At 42.0% G+C, this 24,813-nt stretch overlaps 1 protein-coding gene across 1 annotated transcript in view; it reads right to left on the bottom strand.

The window, feature by feature from the left end:
• Nucleotides 1–23,492, bottom strand: part of UHRF2 (ubiquitin like with PHD and ring finger domains 2) — a 143,670-nt gene extending 120,178 nt beyond the window's left edge. The window contains exon 1 of the mRNA XM_077475054.1: nt 22,998–23,492. Coding sequence (XP_077331180.1) covers nt 22,998–23,150 — 153 coding nt within the window. The 5' untranslated portion in view covers nt 23,151–23,492. The remainder of the gene's footprint in view (nt 1–22,997) is intronic.
• Between the last annotated feature and the right edge of the window lie 1,321 nt (nt 23,493–24,813).

Below are 24,813 nucleotides of genomic sequence, written 5' to 3'. Positions count from 1 at the left end.
CTGCGTGACATGGTCGGGAATCGGTTAAAGTGGTTCTAAAGGCAGATGGTTTTTTATCTTAATGCATTCTAAGATAAAAATGCAGAAGCCCCCTTAGCCCCATCTCGATCCAGCGATGTTACATGAGAGACTTGACTGTCCCTCCCGATTGGATTGAGGTCAAGTGATGTCATAAGGGCTGGGGTCTAATTGTGACGTCACTAAATGGCCATACAAGAACTGGCAGAGAGCAGAGCTGGTACAAAGACTGGAGATGGCGTTGGAGAAGGACTGGGTCAGCAGAGAAGACTGGAGGGAGATTTTTAATAAAGGACTTGTCAAAAACAGTCTCTTGTTTTTATTTACACTACACTGCCTTTTTTGGGGGTTAATAGGCATCCCATATTCATTCATATTGGGGAGGCCCAGGATCTGGGGTTTTCCTGATTCCAATAATCCCCCTGCCTGCAGACCCCCAAACCACCGACAGGGTTGTCAGGAAGAGGCCCCCAAAGCATCCCCCCCCCCCCCAAACGATGAGGGCATGTGGCCTGGTATGGGGAAGGGCAGCGTTTGCCCGTTGCTGATCTGCCGGGCTGCATGCTCACATAAGGGTCTGGTATGGATTTTGGGGGGACCCCACGCCGGGTTTTTTTTTCTTCATTTTGCAGTGGGGTGCCACATTAAGATCCTCAGAGCACAACCTGCTCCATGAGTCGGAACATCCTGTGACTTCTATTCAAATCAATGGGCTGAAAGGCAGATCAGTTAACACAGCTCTTATAGGGAACCATTTATTTTGAATAGGAGGTAGCAAAATGCGCATTAACACCAATGCAAAAAATCGAACAAAAGTGAATTTTTATGCCCGCTTTTTCCTGCCATTGGTAGGGACTTTGCAGCTTGTTTACATGGGGACTTAGAGGAATAAAAAAAAAAAAAAAAAAACCCACACACACACACACACACACACACACACACACACACACACACACACACGTTATTGCCGCACTCCAGCTAGTGTTTCTTTTAAAAATCAGGTGACCCAAAGAACAAAAAGAGCAGCACCATCCAAGTGTACTGTAGTATGATCAGTTTTAATGTAAAAAAAAAAAAAAAAAAATAAATAAAAAAAAAGCGGAATGACACACACAAATGTTAAAAAAAAATATCCAGCGTTAAAGGAGTCTGATGCTTATCCGCATTAAGCCACTGGTATATATGTAACCAGAGGTCTGATGGCTCCCAGTGCTTCCTGGAGAACTTGAAAAACTGTTGATGTCACTACTGGGTGTTCCGAACGCACGCTATGCCCGTCCCATATTAAAACTGTGATCATACTACACATAGATGGCGCTGCTCAACGCTACTCATATTGCAAGACCTCGCTGGTATATCAAACTGAAATCATTTTTAATTTAAATTTTAAAAAAGTGCTAGTCTTGCAAAACACTCGCAATCCAATGTTTTACTGTACTTGTATCATTAAATCATTCTATGGATTTGGTAAAACGGCAACAGAAGCCAACTACATTTTGTTTTTTTTAACAAAGCAATGACATTTATAACTATCCCACATTTCATATGATGCCTAATATGTCCAAATCATTTAGAATTCCCTTAGGCATCTATTATTTGTACATTAGAAGACAAGGATTTCAGTTAATAACCTATCCCATGTGTACTAATTAGTGGTGTCAGAGTTAACCAAGTATCTTGTCGCTGACGATAGGCTTTTGCAGGGGGGGAGTCTGTATAAAGTATTGGGCATACTACATTCATATAATAGCATTATTATAGTTATATTCTGAATACACTTCATGACCTGGGGGTCAGGATTTGGCAATATATTTTTTTTTAAATGGCAACTTATACAAAATAGAGGTTGGTGTTAACGTATGGTGTTTTATTAGCTTGGCAGTTACCCTTTTTATGACCTCTTTCCACAATGGCCTAACTGATCTTAAAGTGATATTAAAAAGCAGGTTATTAAAAAAAAAAAAAAAAAAAAAAAACAACACACACACACACACACACACCTTACCTGCTCTGTGCAATCCCGGTCCTCCTCTTCTCGTGTTCTCCGTCGGTGCGCCTGGTCCCTTCCTCCTGCCCCCATAGCAAGCAGCTTGCAATGGGGGCTCCCAAGCCACTGCTCTGTGTGTCCTTTCACACACTGAGCACAGCTCGGCTCCACCCCTCTCTGCATTGGCTCACTGGCTGTGATTGACAGGAGCTGGAGCCAATGGCTCCTGCTGCCATCTCAGCAAATGAGGAGGAAGAGACCTCAGAGAGCTGCTGCTCTTGTGCACATGACTGGATCAAGATGGGACTCGGGTAAGTTTGTGGGGGACTGGGAGGAGGGCTGCAAGAAACAGGTGGTCATTTACCTTTATGCATAGACTGTAGCCTGTTTTAACCCTAATAATGCAAAACCACATCAATTGCACAAGGTAAAAGAGGGCGAGGTGTGACCCCATTAACTTTAATGGGCAACATTTAGGCCTCATACACACAGACATTTTAAACAACGAGCTGTAAAGCTAGTACCGATGCCAGGAAAGAAACTGTGTTAAAAACGCGATTTTATCTGCATTTTGCATTGGAGTCAATGCACGTTTAGCCACACTAGCTTTTAGCCACGTTTCTCTGTCTCTATTCAAAATCAATGGTTCTCTATGGGAGGCAATTGATTTGAATAGAAGTCGCACCAGAAGTCAGATCAAGATGATCCAACTTGTGTGCTGAGAATCTTGAAGGAGAACCCCACCAAAAGGTAGAAAAAAAGTGTTTGCGCGAGCCCCCCACCCTCACCCCACCCCCCCCCCCCCCCAATATCCTGCTATGGAGGGGAACCTCCACACCAGAAAAAAATAAATGTATATATGGCATGGCGTGGGGTTCCCTCCCCCCTCCTAGACCATACCAGGCCACATGCCCTCAACATGGGGGGGTGCTTCAGGGCTCTGCACCCCCCACCCCAAAGCACCTTTTCCCCATGTTGATGAGCACAGGGGCCTCTTCCCGAACAACTCTTGTTGGTTGTCAGGGTCTGCAGGCAGGGGTTTATAGGAATCTGCAAGCCTCCTTTAGCAAGGGGACCCCCAGATACTAACCCCCCATCCTAGATTAATGATAATGGGGCACATCGTACCCCCACTCATTTACCAAAAAAAAAAAAAGCTCCAAAAACAAACATGCTACAGATTTTTTAAGTATTTTATTAAGGCAGGTATGTGGATGCATAGTAGCCCATTATGCTTTACCTTTGCAGGGAAACAAAGAGGAAGTAAAACCCATCAAGGTTTACTTCCTCTTTAACTTTTCTAGGTGTTCCCTATAGCACACATCAACTCTACATTTTTTTACATGTAGGCGTTTAAGTGCAAATTTTTAAATCGAGAAACTGCAAAAAACTAGGTGACAAATATTTCACCCCCAGAGAAAATGAGTTGGTGGAAAATTCTGAAAACCAGCAACGACATCAACTTCTGTACTTCTGGGACTCAAAGGATCTCCCTCACAAAATACTAGTTGTGTACATTATCTCTACAGAGCAAGAAGACCCAAAATGTGGCTGGCTGGGTATCCATGACAAGTGAACAAAACTGTGCAACTTATTCATTCACAGGCAAATTCTTATGACAAAATTAGAATTTTGTCTAACGAAAACCACCCATGCCCCCACAATTTATGAAGTGGTACACAGGGTCAATACTCAATTCCACTACGAACGTAGTATTGCACTTAACTCTGACAACCACGTATCCTTTAACCATAAGTGGTCTTCCTGGTCTCAATTGTACATTTGATAAGAACTATTCATAGAGGTTTAGCATCTTAATTTTTATATGCTGCACAGAATTTGTCTGTTTGAATTTGTTCTATACCCTACCCTATTTTATTCCCCTTTTAAAGTTGTTTTTAGCTTGTTTGTCATTAACACTGCATACAGTATATGAGCATTTATCCATTTAATACTTCACTACTTGAAGAATTAGGTCCAGAGACTGATACTCGATGGGCAACTTATCCAAATGAGTTTATTGGCCCTCACTGTGTAGACATATACAACATGGTTGTTATACTGTTTCCTTTGTTACTCTTCAAAACCCTTCAATAAAAATTATTGCAACATAGAATGTTGTCTGATACTTACCTATCCATTATATGAAAAGCAAGCACTGCTAAGCTTTGGTCGAAATAATATTGGTACGTAGTGTTGATTTTTTCCACAAAATGTGGTTATGGATAAATATACGCAAAGGAAAAAGAGAACCTGATGCTGGTTGTACGATCCTTTTTAATGCACATTTCACAATTCTTTTTAAACGTTAACATTGTAAAATTTTCAAATCTTTAGAGGGGAAAAAAAAAACACTTTGTTTTAAGGAGATGTTCACATGAATTTTGTTTCATTTATGTAATTTAAATTGATTGAAGTGGACCTTGCTGGCGGTGAGGTCGCTTATTCTAAAATCGCATACAAATCCAGTGAAAGGCACACGGATGTGGCGAAGCTCTATCAGGACTCAAAACACACTGGCACCATTTCAAAGGTATTCAGATTCCATGAGCTTGAATCTGATTTGAAGCACAATATGAACACACAGGAAGCCGACAAATTCACAATTACATACAGAGTATGGAGGTGGGAAGTCTTTTGCCACATGTTAGCACATTTTTTACAAGAAAAAAAAAAATCTTTTCAAAAACAAAAAAAAACTTTTGTGCATTTCACAGAAATAAAAAACAAACAGATTAACAAAAGCAGCTTTCCTATTAAAAACTGCATTATCAACTTGAAGTAAACTGTTTATATCCCCCCCTCAAAAAATAAAATCTTTAGGAACATTGTCTAAACCACTTTAAAAACTTTTTTTTCCTCAAAAACTATGCACCAATTCACTTAATACTTAAGCATTCTTTCAGTAAGTAATGTGAGCCAGAGGCGGCAAAATAAGCCATGGAAAACTTTTTTTTTTTTTCTACTCTGACCTTTGCCATTGTAACTCCGTGAACTTCCTTGATATACCGTAACTGCCTCTGATCGGAGCGCGACATGTCCTTTAGTTTTCAATCCCTGTGATATGGCTAAGTTAATTGGAAAGGAAAAAAAATATATAAAAAAGAAAAAAAAATAGGGCAAACTTGAAATTTAGTAGAAATGTAAGACAGTCATATCACTACCTACGCCATGCATTATAAATTTTAATCAGGCCCTTTTGTTAATTGAACCCAAGTTATTATGTTAGGATTGTAATTACTGTACACTATAATAGGTTGACAGTTTTTTCCATTTTGGTGATAACAGGTATTGAAGATATTATTTAAAGTGCCCCCCATCTGTCACACAAAGATGGGCAACATTAAAAGCAGCCTTTGCAATAAAAGTACAAGGTTTGGGCCTTCTCCCTTTATTAAAATCACTAGCAGAGGTCTTAGGTCCAAAAAGCTTCATAGTGCAAAGTACTTGTACATGAGGCATACAGCTTGAAAATGTCCCTGGAACTAGAAAAGATGACAGCCACAAGATGATTTACTTAAACTGTAAATCAAGAAAACCACAGTTAACAAGTGCCACCTTTCATCCATTTTTAACATTCCTCTCTTTTCCTGGGCAAGAGCTCAACATTCCTGACATTTTAGGAAAGACAAAAGAAAAGGAAGAACCATCATCAGGAAGTTCTAGTCAATTCCTGGTTTTTAAAGTGCTAAATCATACAGCCAAAACTGTTGGCATTACATACAAATTTGAGAATTCTCACCAATAATACATTTAAAGAGTAAATCAATTTGGCTGAGAAAAAAAAAAGAAAAAAAAAGAAATAAATAATTCACTCTGGGTGATCAATGTATATTGCTGGGAACTTTGTCAAACTTTTTTTTACAGATTCCTACCCATTTCTGCTCTGAAGAAAAATCTTTATTTCACTTTGGGGTTGGTTTACTAAAACTGGAGTGCGCAAAGTCTGGTGGAGATGTGCATGGTAGCCAATCAGCTTCTAACTTCAGATTGTTAAATTAAGCTTTGACGAAAAAAAAAAAAAAAAAACACCCTACAAGGCAAAAGGTATAATGAGCTAAGTATACTAGCTCATTATTAAATACTTACCTCAGAACAAAGCCCCCGTATCGGTGCCCGGTCAACGCTGAGGGAGCGGACGATAGAGATAGAGAATTTATATATCTCTCTATCAAATGACCCAAAGGGTCAGCATCTTACAAAATAAATACTAAAAATAAATAAGACTCTTCCAGGAGAAACAATTAGTTTAATATACAAAAAAAAACGTCATATCGTCTTGGCATACAGTATAAAGCAAAAAGGAAAGGAAAAAAAAAAAAAAGAAAGGGGAGAAGAGTAGCTAAATATATGGTTATATCCTCAAAATAGCAATTATGACAGAAAAGAGGAAGGAGGAGGACTTACAAGAGGTGCACCGAAACCGAAAATGCAGCATGCACTTAACCAAAAAGAACAGTTTTATAAAAAAATATTTATATAAAATTGTATTATATTCAACTTTTTAAATCAAATTTAAAATATGAATTTATTGTTGGCCATTATTGGCACCAATATGCCACTGGGCCAGTTGGGAGAATCTGGGACAGAAAGTAGAGCCGAAAAGAGCATTACAAATAGGTGTCACTCAAGGGAGATTGTTTTATTAGAAAAAAGGATAAGAAATTAGGGGTAAAATGTACGCCAAGGTAGAGTAGACCATAGACATAGACAAATAAAGGGGGATTGTCTTTTTATAGCTTCGCAAAGTCGCAGAGGCACATTAAAGTAGAAGTAAACCCATTGATTTAACAGTGTTGGGAATGCAACTGCCACATTAGTTGTGCTTTTAACAAAACTGTCAAACCATCCAATGGCTGGTGTCATAACTGATCACATGTGCAGTAGAAGATTGAACAGAGGCCAAGATGGCAGCTTCATTCCACTTAAAGAGGCATCAAAGAGAACTTAGAAAGGTTGACAGAAACTGCAGCAAAGTCATTCAACACTTTCACCAGGTTGGGCAAAGATGAGGATGAGTGATAAACAACATTACATCATCTGCATATTAGGCAACCCTTTGAATTGTAAATGGCCCTTAAAATATCCACCAATATCTGGGTGCATATTAATAGCAGTAGCCAGAAGTTCCATGGCGATAAAACATGCATTTTTGAGTTCCTGTGTACATGAGGTCTATCCCTTAGGGAGGAGCCACAAAAAAAAAAAAAAAAAAATACATTTGTGTTGCAGAGGATGCCTAAAAAACTGGTATAGTCCAGACTTCTTTACACATGCAGAAAACTACATTTCTGAGGGTGTTCTGTACACCAACTGTACAGAATGCATTTAGGAGCCGTTCGGCAAAGAATGTTGCAGAAAATTACAATGCTTCAGTTTGAAAAGGAAAAGGTAAATTTAATAAAATAAAAAAAAAAAATAATAATAATATAGCTTATGTGGTAATTATATGCTATTTATTTTTTCATGAAAGTAATGTTACCCTTAAAACATGGCATCTTTGGCTTGGCTTAAAGTACAAATACAGACATTTTTGGAGTGACAGAAAAGCTTCACTTTGTATATTTAGGAGATCTTTTTTGTTCTATGAATTACATTTTATATATACACAAATATAAAATGTGCTATATTTTTAAAGCCCAATCTTGCTACTACCACTGTGAACACACACCATCACCGTTTATAATATCCTCTGCCTGCGGGGCAGTTTGCTTAAGATGATTTGAGTCCACATAATCTGTAATTTCACCTAGCCTTGATGAAGGGAGATTGTGTGCCCCCCCCCCCCTCCCCAACTGCATTGGTTGGCCTTTAACCTGCTTGTTGCAACCAGTTGGCACAGTTTGAGCTATCAGGCTTGGATATACATCTGTGGCACCAGTGTCAAGAGTGTACCCTATACAAAGTGTCACGAAAATAATGGCTAGTTGAAAGGAGGAAAAGAATAAAAATATTATATAATATAAATACACACACACACACACACACACACACACACACACACACACACACACACACACACACACACACACCCCTCACATTTTTGTAAATATTTTATTATATCTTTTCATGTGACAACACAGAAATGAAACTTTGCTACAATGTAAAGTAGTGAGTGTACAGCGTGTAAATTTGCTGTCCCCTCAAAAATAACACACAGCCATTATGTCTAAACCGCTAGCAAAAAAAGTGAGTACACCCCTAAGTGAAAATGTCAATATTTTGTGTGGCCATCATTTTCCAGCATGGTCTTAACTCTCATGTGCATGGAGTTCATCAGAGCTTCACAGGCTGCCACTGGAGTCCTCTTCCAAGATGACATCAGAGAGCTGGTTGATGTTAGATACCTTGGGCTCCTCCACCTTCCATTTTGAGGATGCCCCACAGATGCTCAATAGGGTTTAATTCTGGAGACATGCTTGGCCAGTCCATCATCTTTAGCCTCAGCTTCTTTAGCAAGGCAGTGGTCGTCTTGGAGGTGTGTTTGGGGTTGTTATGTTGGAATACTGCCCTGCAGCCCAAGAAAGGGAGGGATCATGCTCTGCTTCAGTATGTCGCAGTATATGTTGCCATTCATGGTTCCCTCAATGAACTGTAGCTCCCGTGCCAGCAGCACTCATGCAGCCCCAGACCATGACACTCTCACCACCATACCATACTTGACTGTAGGCAAGACACACTTGTCTTCGTACTCCTCACCTGGTTGCTGCCACGCATGCTTGACACCATCTGCACCAAATAAGGTTATCTTGGTCTCATCAGACCACAGGACATGGTTCCAGTAACCCAAGTCCTTAGTCAGCTTGTCTTCAGCAATCTGCTTGCGGGCTTTGTGCATCATCTTTAGAAGAGGCTTCCTTCTGGGACAACAGTCATGTGAACCAATTTGATGCAGTGTGCGGCATATGGTCTGAGCATTGACAAGCTGACCCCCCCATGCCTTTAGCCTCTGCAGCAACGCTGGCAGCACTCATGTCTATTTCCCAAAGACAACCTCTGCATATGCTAAGCATGCGCACTCAACTTCTTTGGTCGACTATGGTGAGGCCTGTTCTGAATGGAACCTGTTAAACCGATGTATGGTCTTGGCCACCGTCCTGCAGCTCAGTATCAGGGTCTTGGCAATCTTCTTATAGCCTAGGCCAGTGATGGCGAACCTTGGCACCCCAGATGTTTTGGAACTACATTTTCCATGATGCTCCACTACACTGCAGAGTGCATGAGCATCATGGGAAATGTAGTTCCAAAACATCTGGGGTGCCAAGGTTCGCCATCACTGGCCTAGGCCATCTTTATGTAGAACAATTATTTTTTTCAGATCCGCAGAGAGATGTTTGCCATGAGGTGCCATGTTGAACTTCCAGTGACCAGTATGAGAGAGACCGATGACACCAAAATTTAACACCTGCTCCCCAATTCACACCCGAGACCTTGTAACATTAACAAGTCATATCACCGGAGAGGGAAAATTTCTAAATAAATTTAGACATTAATGGCTGTGTTGAGTTATTTTGAGGGGACAGCAAATGTACAATCACTACTTTACATTGTAGCAAAGTGTAAATTTCTTTAGTGTTGTCACATGAAAAGGTATAATAAAATATGAGCAACGTACTCACTTTTGAGAGATACTTAGCAAAAATGAATATATATTATATACACACACACACACACACACACACACACACACACACACACACTTGTGCTCATAAGTTTATATACCCAGGCAGAATTTCTTGGTTTCTTTTCAGAGAATATGAATAACACAAAACATTTTTCATTAAACGGTTAGTGTTTGGCTGAAGCCATTTATCATCAATTGAGTTCACTCTTTTTAAATCATAATGACTTACCCCAGTTTTTAATGCCGTGCATTGCCCCCTTTAACATCAATGACAGCTTGAGGTCTTTTGTGGTATTTGTGGATGAGGCTTTTTATCTTCTCAGATGGTAAAGCTGCCCATTCCTCTTGGAAAAAAGCCTCCAGTTCCTGTAAATTCTTGGGCTGTCTTGCATGAACTGCATGTTTGAGATCTCCCCAGAGTGGCTCAATGATATTGAGGTCAGGAGTCTGCGATGGCCACTCCAGAACCTTCAACCTATTCTGCTGTAGCCAACGACGGGTCGATTTGGCCTTGCGTTTTGGATCATTGTCATATTGGAATGTCCCAGTATACCCCATGCACAGGTTCCTGGCTGATGAATGCAAATGTTCCTCCACTATTTTTTGGAAACATACTGCACTCGTCTTGCCAACAATTTTGACCAAACTTCCTGCATCTTTGTAGCGATCCACCTCTGTATCTTTCTTCATAGGCCTTGTTGACTGCTCTCCAAATATAGCGTTTATGGTTGAGACCAAAATGTAGCTTTTTGGCCACATCACTCCAAATGACTTTGTGCCACAAGGTTTGAGGCGGGTCTCTGTGCCGTTTGGCGTATTATAAGTGGGATACTTTGTGGCATTTGCCTAGTAATGGCTTTCTTCTGGCGACTCAACCATGCAGCCCATCTTTCTTCACGTCCCTCCTTATTGCGCATTGTGAAACAGCCACACCACGTTTTCAGAGAGTCCTGTATTTCACCTTTAGTTATTTGTGGGTTTTTCCTTTGCAAATTTTCTTGGCAGCTGTGGCTGAAATTTTAGTTGGTCTACCTGACCGTGGTTTGGTTTCAACAGAACCCCTCAATTTCTACTTCTTGATTAGAGTTTGAACACTGCTGATTGGCGTTCTCAATTCCTTGGATATCTTTTTATACAGGTCAACTACCTTTTCCCAGAGATACTAACAATTCTTTTGCTTTTCCCATGACTCAGAATCGTCACTGTAGCACTGGATGAAAGATGCGAGGGTCTGTCAGGAGTCCAGAAACTCATTGACGACCACACACACACACACACACACCACAGGTGAGGATGGTTACCTTTAATAGCCATTCAAACCCCTTTGTGTCACTGTATCAGGCCAAAATCACTAGTGTATATTATATTTATTACACACACACACATACACTATATTGTCAAAAGCCTTAGTCTGTAGGGTTCGATTCAATATCGAGTTGGCCCATACTTTGCAGCTTTAACAGCTTCAACTTCTGGGAAGGCTGCGCACAAGGTTTGGGATTTTTTGACCATTCTTCCAGAAGCGCATTTGTGAGGTCAGGCAATGATGTTGGACGGGAAGGCCTGGCTCGCAGTCTCCCAAGTCTTCACTCTAATTGATCCCAAAAGGTGATCATGTTAGGGTCAAGACTCTGTGCAGGCCATTCAAGTTCCTCCACCCCAAACTCACTAATCCATGTCTTTGTGGATGTTGTTTTGTGCACTGGGGCGCAGTCATGTTGGAACAAGAAGGGGCCACCCCCAAACTGTTCCCACTAAGTTGGGAGCATGAAATTTCCCAAAATGTGTTGGTATGCTGATGCCTTAAGAGTTCCCTTCACTGGAACCAGGGGGCCAAGCCCAACCCCTGAAAAAACCCCACAACATAATCCAAAGCTTCACCAAATGATTTGGACCACTGAACAAAGCAAGGTCCATATAGACATGGATGAGTGAGTTTGGCGTGGAGGAACTTGACCGGCCAGCACAGAGTCCCGACCTCAACAAGATAGAACACCTTTGGGATGAATTGGAGTGGAAACTGCAATCCGGACTTTTTGGACAAAAAGGCCTGGAAGAATGGTCAACCAATCCTATAGAGACACTCCTAAACCTTGTAGACAGCTTTCCCAGAATAGTTGAAGCTGTTATAGCTGCAAAGGGTGGGCCAACTCAATATTGAACCCTACAGACTAAGACTGGGATGCCATTAAAATTCATGAGCTCCAATACTTCTGACAATATAGTGTCTATGCACACACACTGCTTCTCAGATCAAGCCAAAACCAAGGCAATGCTATCAAACCACAAACAGTGGGCAGGACTAGGTGTGGCCAAGTGTGATCGAGAGGCTAGAGGTTGTAAATGAGCAGTGATAGCGCTAAAAAAGCCACACCTCATGCAACAATTAATCTCACTGTAGTGCAAGCAGGCAGAGTCTAAATTAAAGTGGCATTTTGCCTCATCTATGCATAGGGGCTGTGCTGGAAATAGCCGAGAGTGTAGCCCCAGAGCATATAGTGTGAAAAGAGTCTTAAGAACTGCACTGAATAGGTTTATTAGAAATTGCTGAAAAGGCCATATAGTACTTCAACAGAATTATGTTCAAAAGAAAGGTTACCAAAATCTCACAAATTCTTTAAACAATGAAGGTCCAACCCACAGATTTTGAACACCTGATCAGGGCTGAACACCTGATTTATTGCCTGGGATACTACATTTCAATTACCCTCCTAAAAGCACATGAATATCTTAATAGTTCAATTTCTATAAATGATGTTCAAACCATTTTTCCAAAAACGATCTAGCAATGCAGAAGTTTTTTTTTTTTGTATAATTTTTGACAAAATGTGGAAAATTTTCCAGTAAAGTTGTGTTAGTCACATTCTTATAGGCTTGAATATGGCTTGCAAATGGGTCTATACTGCTTTCATTTTTAGTCATTATGTGACCCCTTTTTAATTTTTTGTTTAACCAGCTGGAAAATTAAATCGTGGTTGTTGGCATTTTTTTTATGTTCCATTTTATCTGTGAAGCTGTTTATCAAATGCAGATTTTCAGAATTTTTTTTTTTTTTTTAGACTTTACATTTCTTTCAGTCAACTTTATTGCTATAATAGTGTTGACAGCGACTGGTCCTTTTTATGGAGAGATCTGCGGTCTATTATTACATCTCTGATAACTCCTCCTCTGACCTCAAAAGGAAGAAGATCAAACAGAAATTGGTTTCAGCTGCTTTCTGGCCAGCACCGAAATTCTGGTCACTTCCGGTTTCATTCATTACAGTTGGTAGGCGATCTGACCATATGCAGCAGTCCCAGGCTCCCCAGTTGAATGGGTGAAGCCTTTTGAGCCCTGTAAAAAGTGACTGGGCAACTGTAGATAACTTTTACCTGAAAGCGGATTGCCAGGGAAAAAAAAAAAAAAAGGAAGGGGAAGAAGAATCATGGCTGCAGCTATGATCATGGTAATACAGCTTCTCATCCAGGACGTTTACATATGTACGCTGGACGGAAAGCAGTTAATGCTGGGGGCAATTATATTCTATGGAAACCCAATTTTTATTATCTTAGGCATACTTTTGTTAGTACAAAAAGTAATTTTCAATATCTTTAAAACTGCAGTTTTTTTTTTTTTTTTTTAAATACCCGCTGGTCATGCCATTGAGGTCCATAACAAGATTATACAGGATTTATATAGGGCCGACAGTTAATGCAGGGCTTTACAACTTGAGGGTAGACAATACACTAGGAATCAGAGTGCTCTACTCCTTAAGAGCTTACAATCTAAGAGGGAAGGTCAAGAGATAAAGAGGTAATAACTGTGGGGGAAGTGCTGATGGAGAAAATAAATAAATATAGTTAGGTGGGGTCTAGATAGGCTTCCCTGAAGAGATGAGTTTTCAGGGATCTTTGAAAAGTGCAAGTAGAAGATAGTCGGACATAGCGGGGTAGAGCATTCCACAGTAATTGTTCAAGCAATTACTGTTGTATGGTGACAATGCTCCGTCCCCGTCTTTCCACTGACCCCCGTTGTTGCTATGATTTGTGAGGGCTGTTAAGAGACTACAAGTGATGGTGTCGACACTCACTGAGCAGGGATGTTCCTCATTACAAACTAAGAATGTATGTGCAGTAAAATCTAAAATGGGTACATGTAGACAGAAGAAGCTTGAGCAGATCAACAGCGCCGAGATGCAAGACAGGATTTAAAAAAATGAAAATTGTATTTCTTAAAATAAGAAAAATGGCAACGGTTTAGGATACATGAGGCTTTAGCTAATTAGATTTTATCCAGTGAGAGTTTACGTCTACTTTAACTTCAACACAGCCCTTACAAATTTTGCCCGCTACTGTAATTCAGCGCCATGTTCCCCCGAAGGCTTCACTGCTGCATAATCCCAGACATGGCCACAGAAAATCACGGCCCGTTTATTGAAACGAGACACGTTCTTCTCGCAGGGTTATGAATGGCAGAGAAGTGACAACGCCATCTCAGAATTTAGATTTCCTCATCGGCATCCCAATGATGTTGAGAATGTCAAGGCAGAACATGTGTACAACAGGAAGGACAGATTCTTCAACATTTAAACACAGAAATGTTAATGGTCATATGCAAGCAAAAAAGGTTTTGGTTAAGCATTACTTATACATTAAAAAAAAGCTTGCAGATGGCAAATAAAATTCAGTTATGGGAGATTAAAGGTTAGCAATTTTATCTCAAGTCCCCTTTATTTTAAGCCTCTTCTCTATGGTCTCTTTGTAAGATCAACATGCAATTTTAATAATTATGACATTAAAATAGTTTAACAGTAGCTGTTATGTTTGCCGATTAGAATATAATCCTGAATAAATAAAACAGAATAAATTGCTACTTGGCTTTGCAGCTTGACTGCAGTACTGTTTTGCTGCCTTCAGGATTACAGCACACATGCTGCTACTATGGGGGGTGGGGGGGGGGGATGAATAAAACCAGCAGAGGAATTCCTATGCTGAAAAAGGTGGGACGCCTAGGAGCTCATTCACACAGGCAGAAAAAAATAAAAATAACTGTTTAGATGCACACAGCAGATAGTTTTGTATGCATCTGAATGCAGCACTATAGTAAATCAATGAGCCCTTACATACAGCTGCCTCTACATAGGTGAATGTGCGCTGCATGAAGATCTGCAGATTTTTTGCATGTAAACGTGAGTACTTTGAGCATATATTTTATGCAGGATCTTATAACTCTGCCAGCAAAAGCCTTTAATGCAGAAAATATGCATCTAAAACACAGTTTTTTTTTTTTTAATGCACCTGTGAATGAGCCTCAACAATAAAAGTAGCAATGCTGACGTGGTGGCACTAATGCCGCCTTACACATCATGTGTTATTTCAACAAAGAGAGCTGAAGGAAATATAGCATTAGTGCTAATGTCTAGAGACACTGCATAACAAAGTAATAGAAACTAAAGTGTATGTAAACTCTAAATCTATTCTTATGCTTGGCATTAGACCTCACTGTATACAGTTCTCTCACGCAAATGTTCTTGCAAATCCATTGCAGTGTATTTTAGCTGAAGATCCTGCCATCCCAATAGCGCTTTCTGCTGCTGGTCGATAGCCCTAACCCCTGCCTGACAATTAGAAGTATTGTTGTCATCTGGTTGTGTGACCTCATTTAGTTAGCCTTTGGACTGCCTATCTGGTAGACCTCATCAGTCAAAAGGAGTACACAAAGTAGGGCGACAACGCTGCTGCTAATTTCGAGACAGCGGTTTACAATTGTCAACCCGAAACATAAAGTGCTGCTAAGCCAGCCATAGATGGTGCAGGAAAGAAAATCTTTTAATTCCCCCAACAGTCAGTGGTAATGGGGGAATCCTTCCCGCAAAGCTACTGTGTTCTCCTGGCAGGGTGCACAAGGAGCTGTCCCTGCCAACAGAACACAGTTGCTGGAGGCTATAGCCACTGGCAATAACCGCTTGCTAAAAATCCAACAGGCTGGTCGTACCCAACAGATCGACTTGGGAACAATTCATCTATAGATGATCAAATCTTGGGTCAGTCCCTGCTGAACCAGCTGAGAGATTCGATCCATCTATGGCCGGCTTTACTGACAAAAAAATAAATAAAAATTAACTTTGCAATAGAGACTTACATAAAAACATTAGTTTAACCACTTCACACAAAACGACATTCCTGTACGTCAGTACTTTGATGCTAAATACAAGTGTTATGGCAGCAGCTAGCTGCCATAACCCCGGTATTATCAGGAATGCTGTGCGTTTCTCTTTAAGGTAAAAAAAGTGTTCTCTGCGGCAGATTCACCGCAAGATCACTTATCAGTGGCAGGAGAGGTGCCTACCCCCCTCCCACTGTGCTCACCGAACCCCGTGGATGACTGGCTGCCAACTTAGGGGGAGTTGGCCCCTGCTTGGTTCCATGGCATTTTAGTGTAAATATGAGGAGATCTGAGGTCTTTTTGATCCCAGATCTCATATTTAAGAGGACCTGTCATGCTTTTTTCTATTACAAGGGTTGTTTACATTCCTTGTAATAGGAATAAAAGTGACCCAAATCATTATTATTATTATTTTTTTAAAGTGTCAAAAAAAAAATAATAATAATAATTAAAAGCGCCCCGTTCAAACGAGCTTGCGCGCAGAAGTGAACGCATAAGAAAAAAAATGGTGTTCAAACCACGCATGTGAGTTATCACCACGATAGTTCGAGCGAGAGCAATAATTCTGGCCCTTAGACCTCCTCTAACTCAAAAACTGGTAACCTGTAGAAACATACATCGCCTATGGTTTTACATACCCTTTCAATTAAAGGTCCACCAGGTGACTGGCCCTGTATAATGTAGTAGAAAACCTGTTCAGTAAGTGTCATTTAAACTAGAGTCCCTTAAAACTGAGGCAATTTCTCACTCACACCTGAGATTTTTGTCATATAATTCCCAAAGTGCAACAAGATGAAGAATCCCATTATTCCCAATGGGTTTGTTCACATATGAGCATTGTGTCCATGTGTCCTCTGTTGCATGGAGCTCAAAAAAGTGCATGAGCTTCTATGGGGCATAATTGAGCATTTTGGCCCAATTGACTAAAGCGGAACTTGAGTAATTTTTTTCAACATTCCATCTATTAAATCTTCTGCCCTTGTTGTTTTAACTTTGGATAGTAAAACTTTTTTTTCTGCCAGTAAATACCTTATACAGGTGTGACACTAAATTGCTGTGGAATAAAGATTGCAGATAGACAGGTGCAACTTACAGCATGTGGGAGAATTTGTTATATGCCTGTGTATCATCTGAGGCCAGTCACTGAACTGGGTATATGTAAGGGTTTACAAACCACTTTAATTGGAGTTCCTTAAACAATACTTGAGAGGAAAAAAAAAAAATGTCAACGGGTTTTTTTTTCCCCCCAGGCAATTCCATTTAAAAAGTATATGGTGCTAAAAATGTACGATTCTGTTCCTGTACTAAAAATTGCTGGTACAAACAGGCAAAAAATAAATACAAAAACCGCATTACAAATAAAATATTCTATCTATGGGGGTATACTATGACTACGTTCCCAGTGCCCTAAACAAGAATTTATCATGATTATTAAAGCATGTCCACATAAACAGGGAGGAAAATAAAATGACAACTACTACTTCCCATGCATCAGATGAAAGTTTGAGTAACCAAACAGAGCAGTATTGTGATCACAGAACCAAAACATGCTGTAATGCGAGGGGGCGGGAAGCCATACTACGCCAGATGCCTTTCATGAATTGTGCAGACTGCAACACACGAGAAAAACAAAATAGACTGCAGATAAAAAAGAAGCACAGGAAAAACACCGTCCACGACCAAATTTCTCCACAGAAAAAATAAAATCACATCCTCTCAGAGACCAATTAGAAACTCATAATAAACATTCCAAAAAATAAATCCAGCCAACTTCCAGGTTTCAGTTAAATCACCATGTGATCTTTAATACTCAAACCAAAGAGGAAAGACATTTAGAAAACAGACAAAAAAAAAAAAAAAAAACACACATTCCACTGACACACAGATCACACCAAACTAGAGGGAAATGGCCAATTTACACTTTATTTACTAAACAGAATGGGACATATTTATGACATATATAAATCAATTTTGTACACTGCATGGTTTATTTAGAAGATAGACAGAATCAAAGTGGTCATAGGCCTTTTGTTGTCGTTTAGGCCTCGTTCTCGTGAGCTTTAAAAGTGAGTACATGGTATGCGTTTCTAAGGCCTCATTCACGCGGACACTCAGCTCTGCATTTATATGCACTCAGAGGACGTTTCTAAAGGCAAGTAATGATTTTAGAAGGGAGCCGATGGACACGGTTTATTTAGGTACGGTCAGTTTAGACCTCATGTACACTGCTGCTGGGAAACCGACATTTTGCAGCAGTTGGGCTTTTTTTCAGCTGCCCCTGAACCCTCATCTATGTTATCTTATCAGTACATGTACACAGGGTCGTTTATAGTCGTTTCTAGGCAGTTGAGTTTAGAAGCCTTTTTTGGACGGCAAAAAAAAACGGGTTCAGACGAATGTTCAGAGGCATTTGAAATGCCAAATGCCTGTAACAGCTTGTAAACGCTGCTAAATGTGGTAACTTGCGTTTAGCAGCGTTTCGGTTACAGACATTTTTGCATTTTAACAAAAAATATATATTTTTTTTTTTTTGTTTTACAAATGCTTCTAGATGCAAACGTAGCTAAACGCGACATGTAAACACGGCTAAACAGACGTTTTTAGACGCTGGTTTCTAGCTGTCAAGTTAAATCGTTCAGGAGAGGTTAAACATCCTGCGTACATGAAGCCTTAGATGCATTTAGAATTCTGTGCACTCAGGATCCAATTAGAAATTCAAAACACGGCAAGTGGCTGAACCCACTAGAAGCAAGGGGGAAAAAAAAGGATCTAGGACACAAGAAGTTGTTTATATTTTCCAGATACCAGATAGGCGCCTATTAATGCCAGTTACAGTTGTTAAAATATGGAGATGATGGGAGGTGTGCACCCATCAGCTTCAGCATTGCTTTACATTGTGGTGCTGCAAAAACACCACTATATGCAGAGTTGGGCAGGTGTGGATGCTTTGCCACTGCCTCCATTCACTTCTACTACAACATGCCATATATGCACCTAAGGCATTTGTAGTGTGTTTAAAGGAGAAGTACAGTGAAAGCTCATTTGGCTGTACTTTTGTGGGTGACAGGAGTGCAGGCTGAAGCCTGCTGTTGGTCGACATCACAGAGCCGCTAGGAGCCTGAGCCACCCGCTCCCACCCACTCAGCCCCGAGTCCCAGTGAGTGAGAGGGGGTAGGGAGCAGAGAGCTCTGAGAACTGAGCGATCAGCGATGTTTGGTTGCTCAGTTCTCAGTCTTAGAGCCAGCAGGGGACCAGTGATGCATCCACCTAGGTTAAGTAGGATTCTGGAACACAAAAAAAAAAAACATACTTATCTTTTAAGGCATAGTTGCGCCAGAAGTGCTAATTTGCCATTTTAGCACTGTGCAAAAAACTCAGTGCGTCCAACACCACTGTGCCCACACTGCAAGGGTTAATTTCTTTTTTATGTCTAGGAGCAGTGGTCTCCAAACTGCAGCCCGGGGTCTGGATGTGGCCCTTTGCTTGCCTTTATCTGGCCCTCAGTGCACTACTCCACCAACTGGATCCAATGATGGAGCACCATTCCCCCTACTAACACCATCAATGGGGTACTATTCTCTACTTATTTATATCAACAATGGGACACTACTTCTCCCATTACAACTAATGATGTGGCACAGATGCCACAGCAATGTTTTACTCCCATTGGCCATAGTCTGTCCTTCAGCCCCCCCCCCCCCCCCCCCCCCAAAGCCTGAAGCACAGTAAACTGTCTCTTTCCTTAGAAAGTTTGTAGACCCCTGGTCTAGAAGAACAATAAAAGATGATATACATACCCAATTCTCCACAGCTAGACCAGTCCTTGCAGTGTCTGCACTCCCACGCACCACCAGTCTAGGATTCTGACATCAGGACCAAAGTAGGATTCATAGCCCTGCAGTGGTTGTGAGGACGCCTGGAGAATGAACGATTAAGTAAAACTGTTTCTCCTTTCCCCTAGACAAAATGAGCACAGCCCCATAACAAGTGATAAGGTTTTCTTTGATTTTTAGAACCGTGCCATACCTTAACCCCTGGTGTGTTCCATAGAAAAGTTCATGACCTCCTGGTATGTAGACTTGGGATGTGAAAACGGTTAAATACAGGAAGCAGTTCACCAGCTGACCTCAGTACACATACCCTGCACAACTACGTTTGCACGGCATCCCCAGCATCTCTTTTAGATTTACCAAAATCATGGAATAGGAGGACCCACCTATCAATCAGTTCACTCTGCGCTACACCAAGGGTGTGCAGCCCACGGGCCGCATACGGTCCAAGAAAGTTTAGCATGTGGCCCGGACCAGTCTGGAGGGATGCTGGAGATGTCATTCAAATATAGCAGCTGTGGCAGCCTACATTGACAAGCCAGGCAAATGCATGCCTGGAGGGATGCTGGTGATGCCATGCAAACACAGTTGATGGGTACAGGGTGTGTGTACTAATGAGGTCAGCTGGTGAACTGCTTCATGTGTAGTTTTTATGTCCCAAATCTATATACAAGGAAGTCATGAACCATTGTATAATACTCATCAGGGACTAAGGCAAGTCCTTCTTCTAAAATTCAAAGAGACCTTCTTTTTTCTTTTTTTTTTGCAACAGATTAAAGTACGTAGAAGAGATTGATTGGAAAGTAAAAAAGTGAACTTGGCCTTTTAAGTTCACACGGGCACTGAATTTTAAAGCCGCCTTTAAGCATTAATGCCCAATTACTGCCATAAAAGTAAATTTTTCTGCAACAGAGGTAAATTTAAAGTGTTACCAAAAGTCAATTTTTTTTTTTTTTTTTTATGAAACCAAAAAGTGTTATACTCACCTGTGCGGCATTGTGGTATTGCACAGAGCAACCCCGATCCTGGCTCCTCCCCATCTTGACATGTCCCCATAGCAAGCGGTTTGCTATGGAGGCACACAGTGTCTGCACACTCCCAAGCTGTGTGTCCAAGGAGCCGGGTTCCATGAATTTACAAAGCAGGACTTAGCCCCGCCCCCACTTCCTTTGATTGCTGTGTGAAGAGGAAAAGAGAAGAGATGCAGCCGTGCACAGCAATAGATCTATTCTCCCCTCTCTAACCCCTTCAAACAGGGAAGGGGGGAGGTGGAGGGGGAGCAGAGAAATTGAAAACTTTTTTTTTAGCTTGCTGCAAAGAATACATTAAGGTAAAAACATTTTTAGCTTTAGTGTCACTTTAATTGTATATTGGTACATAGGGTACCGAGAATAAAAAAAACAAAAAAAAAAAACAACCAACCATATTATACTTAACTGCTCTGTGCAATGGTTTTGCACAGAGCAGCCCGGATTCTCCTCTCCTCGTGTCCCCACTTGCTGTAGGAGCACTGGCGCATGCTTACTCCTGAGCCCTGCGCTGAATGTACACAAGACAGAGCCATGGCTCAGCCCTGCCCCCCCCACTCTCGCCTCATTGGCTGTGGTGGACAGAGGGGGGAGCCAGTGCTGTGTCTCAGACAATTAAAATAGAGAGACAACCAGGGCTCCTGTGCACTTTGCTGAGAAGAGGCTCAGGTGAGTATATTGGGCGGGGCTGTGGAGGGAGCAACACGCAGGTTTTTACCTTCAGGCATAAAGCGCTTGAAGGTAAAAATAATTTCAACTTTTACAACCACTTTAAGCCCGCTGCAGCACTTAGCAAGGGGTTTATTTTTGGGCTGGCCTACAAGACGTTTGCCTACACCAGGCCACTAACCTGCATTGAACCTCCTCGCCTGTTAAAGAATTTGTACGCCAGGAGGATGGCGTTGGAAGGCACATCTTTAGCCGGGGGCCCATGTGAATTCTGTCTTTCAGAACGCATTGTTCATTAAAGGAGAGCCACATGGTGGGGGGGAAAGCCACAGCTTAGTGGCTTTTGGAGCTTGTGGACAGATTCCTGCGTGCTAATTTAATCACGCTGCGAGCAATGCTAACAGGACAGGATCCTTATTTGCACATAGCGCTTTCCAGCGGGCTCTTGAGAAAATCAGAGGCGGACTACACTTCATAAAATTTGACATGAGCTAAAAAACCCTGCTCCAAAACATATACATTTGTAGTCCGTCTATCAAAACAACAAGCTATTGCAGCGACACTAGAAAAGACATGCCGAATGGTTGCTAGGGGTTACGGTCATGTGCCTTGCTGCTCTTATTAAAAAAATAAAAGATCATTCTCAATATAGGTTAAATATCAATCAGAAAACTAGCAAAATCTGAAAATGCGACAGGCAAAGTTGCCGGGATTTAACGGCTCACCGTCTAAAGTGAGGCTATTTCCATGCTACGCTCCCTTCCAGCTCTCTTTGTACTAGGCAGTGGCGTGAACCGACAACCTTGAACACCGTTTGCAAACCTAAACTGTGTGAACGGATTGTTTAAAAAAAAAAAAAAAAACACACGCATCCGATGAAAACAACTCGTCTGCGTTACATTTGCCTACCAAATACTTCTTCACGTATCAGAGCGTTTTTTATTTTTTTATTCAGGCTCAACCGAGAGCACGACAGGCCTCTCCGCCAGCAAAGTACTTGCGTGTCTGCATGCCAAGTTACGTCTTCTAGGCCTTTCCAGAAAGGAAGTAGAACAGTAGATGTCTAGCACACATCAAATGGGGCTCACGCTTGTTATTGAATCTTTTTTTTTTTTTTTTTCCCCAGGCAGGAACGACCGACCGTTCATTAAGAGGGCACAAACAAACGACATTTCATTCACCCCCCTCCCTTTTAAGATATAAGCTCTACGAGCAAGGCCCTCCTGTACCTTTTGTATTGAACTGTACTGTAATTGTGCTGTAAAGCGCTGCGTAAACTGTTGACGCTATATAAATCGTGTATAATAATAATAATTCTGCAGATGAGATTAAATCGCAGGGGGATTTCTCTAGGAAAGACGCTTAACGATCGGGGAGCATAAACAACACGGGGGGGTGAAAGACGATCTTGTTAAAAATAATGCTCTTGTGTTCGTAGCATCTCCCCTTTTTGTACAGCGCTATGGTATAGGTTGGCACTATAGAAATATCATGTACGTTAAAAAAGGAAGCATGTGCATGTCTGATTAATAAAAAAAGGGGGCATGGTTTTGTGTTTATTGTGAAAGGGATGATCTGAGATGTGTGCAGCATGGGCAGGTGTTGGTATTTGTAGGTAGGTGGCCTGGCTGTCATGCAGTGTAGGAATGCACACACACCGGTGTCAGTGCCCCCAGGGCACGTCTCCTGCACATTACCTGTTTGCCCCGGTAGAAGAGCCTCTGTCTGTCCGGGCTGACGTTAAAACTCTCCTCGATCTTTAACCGGAGGCTCTCGATCTTGGTGAGCCGAGACAGGTCATCAATCGTGCGGGTCTCCGTGCCGTCTATGGTCCTCACCTGGATCCACATCGTTGCAGATCGGACGATCGTCTACACGAAGTCACCTGCTTTACCGTCTTAGGGCATCCAATGACAGCCGCCCCTCCAGCAGCAAAACAAAGACAGCCTGGCGATCAGGAGTTCAGGCTGCGCCGACGGAGCTGGCGATGCTTCACTGAACAAGCTCGCACACTGACGATGATGATGTTGTTGTTGTTATTGTCTAGTCGTGTACGCGCCGGGTAGCCATGTCTGAGCAGTCCTGGGAGTGTTTACTAGGAGCTGCTTCTCTCACATGGGGGGTCACGGCGCCAAGCGAAAATCTCGCGAAATCACTCCGGGGCTGGACCTCGTGACACACGACACTCGGCCCCGCCCACTTCTCCGGTGCATGCTTCCTCTCCTCACACAGCAGCATGGAGGGGGCATGGGTCACGTGTGTGCTCGCCTCTCCCCTCCCTTCCTGTACACCACACGTGTCCTCTGTGCAATTGTCTTTTTTTCCATTCATTCATTAGTACAAAGCAGGGGAGGTGTGGTCCTATGTTTTGTTTTTTCCTCATGTTTGGCAGCTTTTGGGGGGCGCACGTTGGCATGGTTTTCGCACAGGCAGCGATTAAAACAGGCCGGTTAACCGCCCCCAGCCATTACTGGATTCAGATGTTGGTTCTGAAGTTGAGGGTGACAGGAACGTGAGCCTAGAGAGAGGGAGGAACACTGGTAGACAAATTGGCATTCATGTTCCCAAAGCCGCAACATATTGCCAAGTTGTCTCCAGTGGTAATGATGAAGATGGAGATCTTCATCTATTCAAAACCGAGCTCATGGTATTTCCTCCCTTAGGTGCAACTTCCCCTGATTTCTCTGTCAATATTAGCGGCTAAACTATCAACGCGCCTCCACGCCAAGGTCCTAGGTGTAATCCTGGACTCTGAACTAACCTTTCGACCCCACATCCTATCGCTATCCAAAATTTGCTGCCTCAACCGCTTCCCCTGATTTCTCTGTCTATATCAACGGCTCACCTATCAATGCGTCCCCCCACGTCAAGGTCCTAGGTGTAACCCTGGACTTTGAACTAACCTTTGGACCCCACATCCTATCGCTATCCAAAATTTGCCGCCTCAACCACTTCCCCTGGTTTCTCTGTCTATATCAACAGCTCAACTATCAACACGTCCCCCCACGCCAAGGTCCTAGGTGTAATCCTGTACTCTGAACTAACCCTTCGACCCCATTTCCTATCGCCATCCAAAATTTGCCAACTCAACTGCTTCCCCTGATTTCTCTGTCTATATCAACGGCTGAACTATCAATGCGTCCCCCCCCCCCCCCCCCCCCCACGCCAAGGTCCTAGGTGTATTCCTGGACTCTGAACTAACCTTTCGACACCACATCCTATCGCTATCCAAAATTTGCCGCCTCCACCTCCGTAACATCTCCAAGATACGCCCCTTCCTAACCAATGTCACCACAAAGCTTCTAATCCACTCCCTGGTCATCTCCCGCCTTGATTACTGCAACTCCCTCCTCATTGGCTTAAATCTAAATAGGCTATCCCCACTTCAGTCCACCGTGAACGCTGCTACGAGGCTCATCCACCTCGCAAACCACTCAGCGTATACTATACCCCTCTGTCAATCCCTCCATTGGTTGACACTCAGTCACTGAATTAAATTCAAGATACTAACTA

This window comes from Lithobates pipiens, unplaced genomic scaffold (assembly GCF_037356315.1).
Source record: "Lithobates pipiens isolate NorthernLeopardFrog02 unplaced genomic scaffold, aLitPip1_a1.2 Scaffold_13, whole genome shotgun sequence".
Taxonomy (NCBI): domain Eukaryota; kingdom Metazoa; phylum Chordata; class Amphibia; order Anura; family Ranidae; genus Lithobates; species Lithobates pipiens.
The sequence above is the reverse complement of the archived record's forward strand: the minus strand, read 5'-3'. Positions and strand labels throughout refer to the sequence as shown.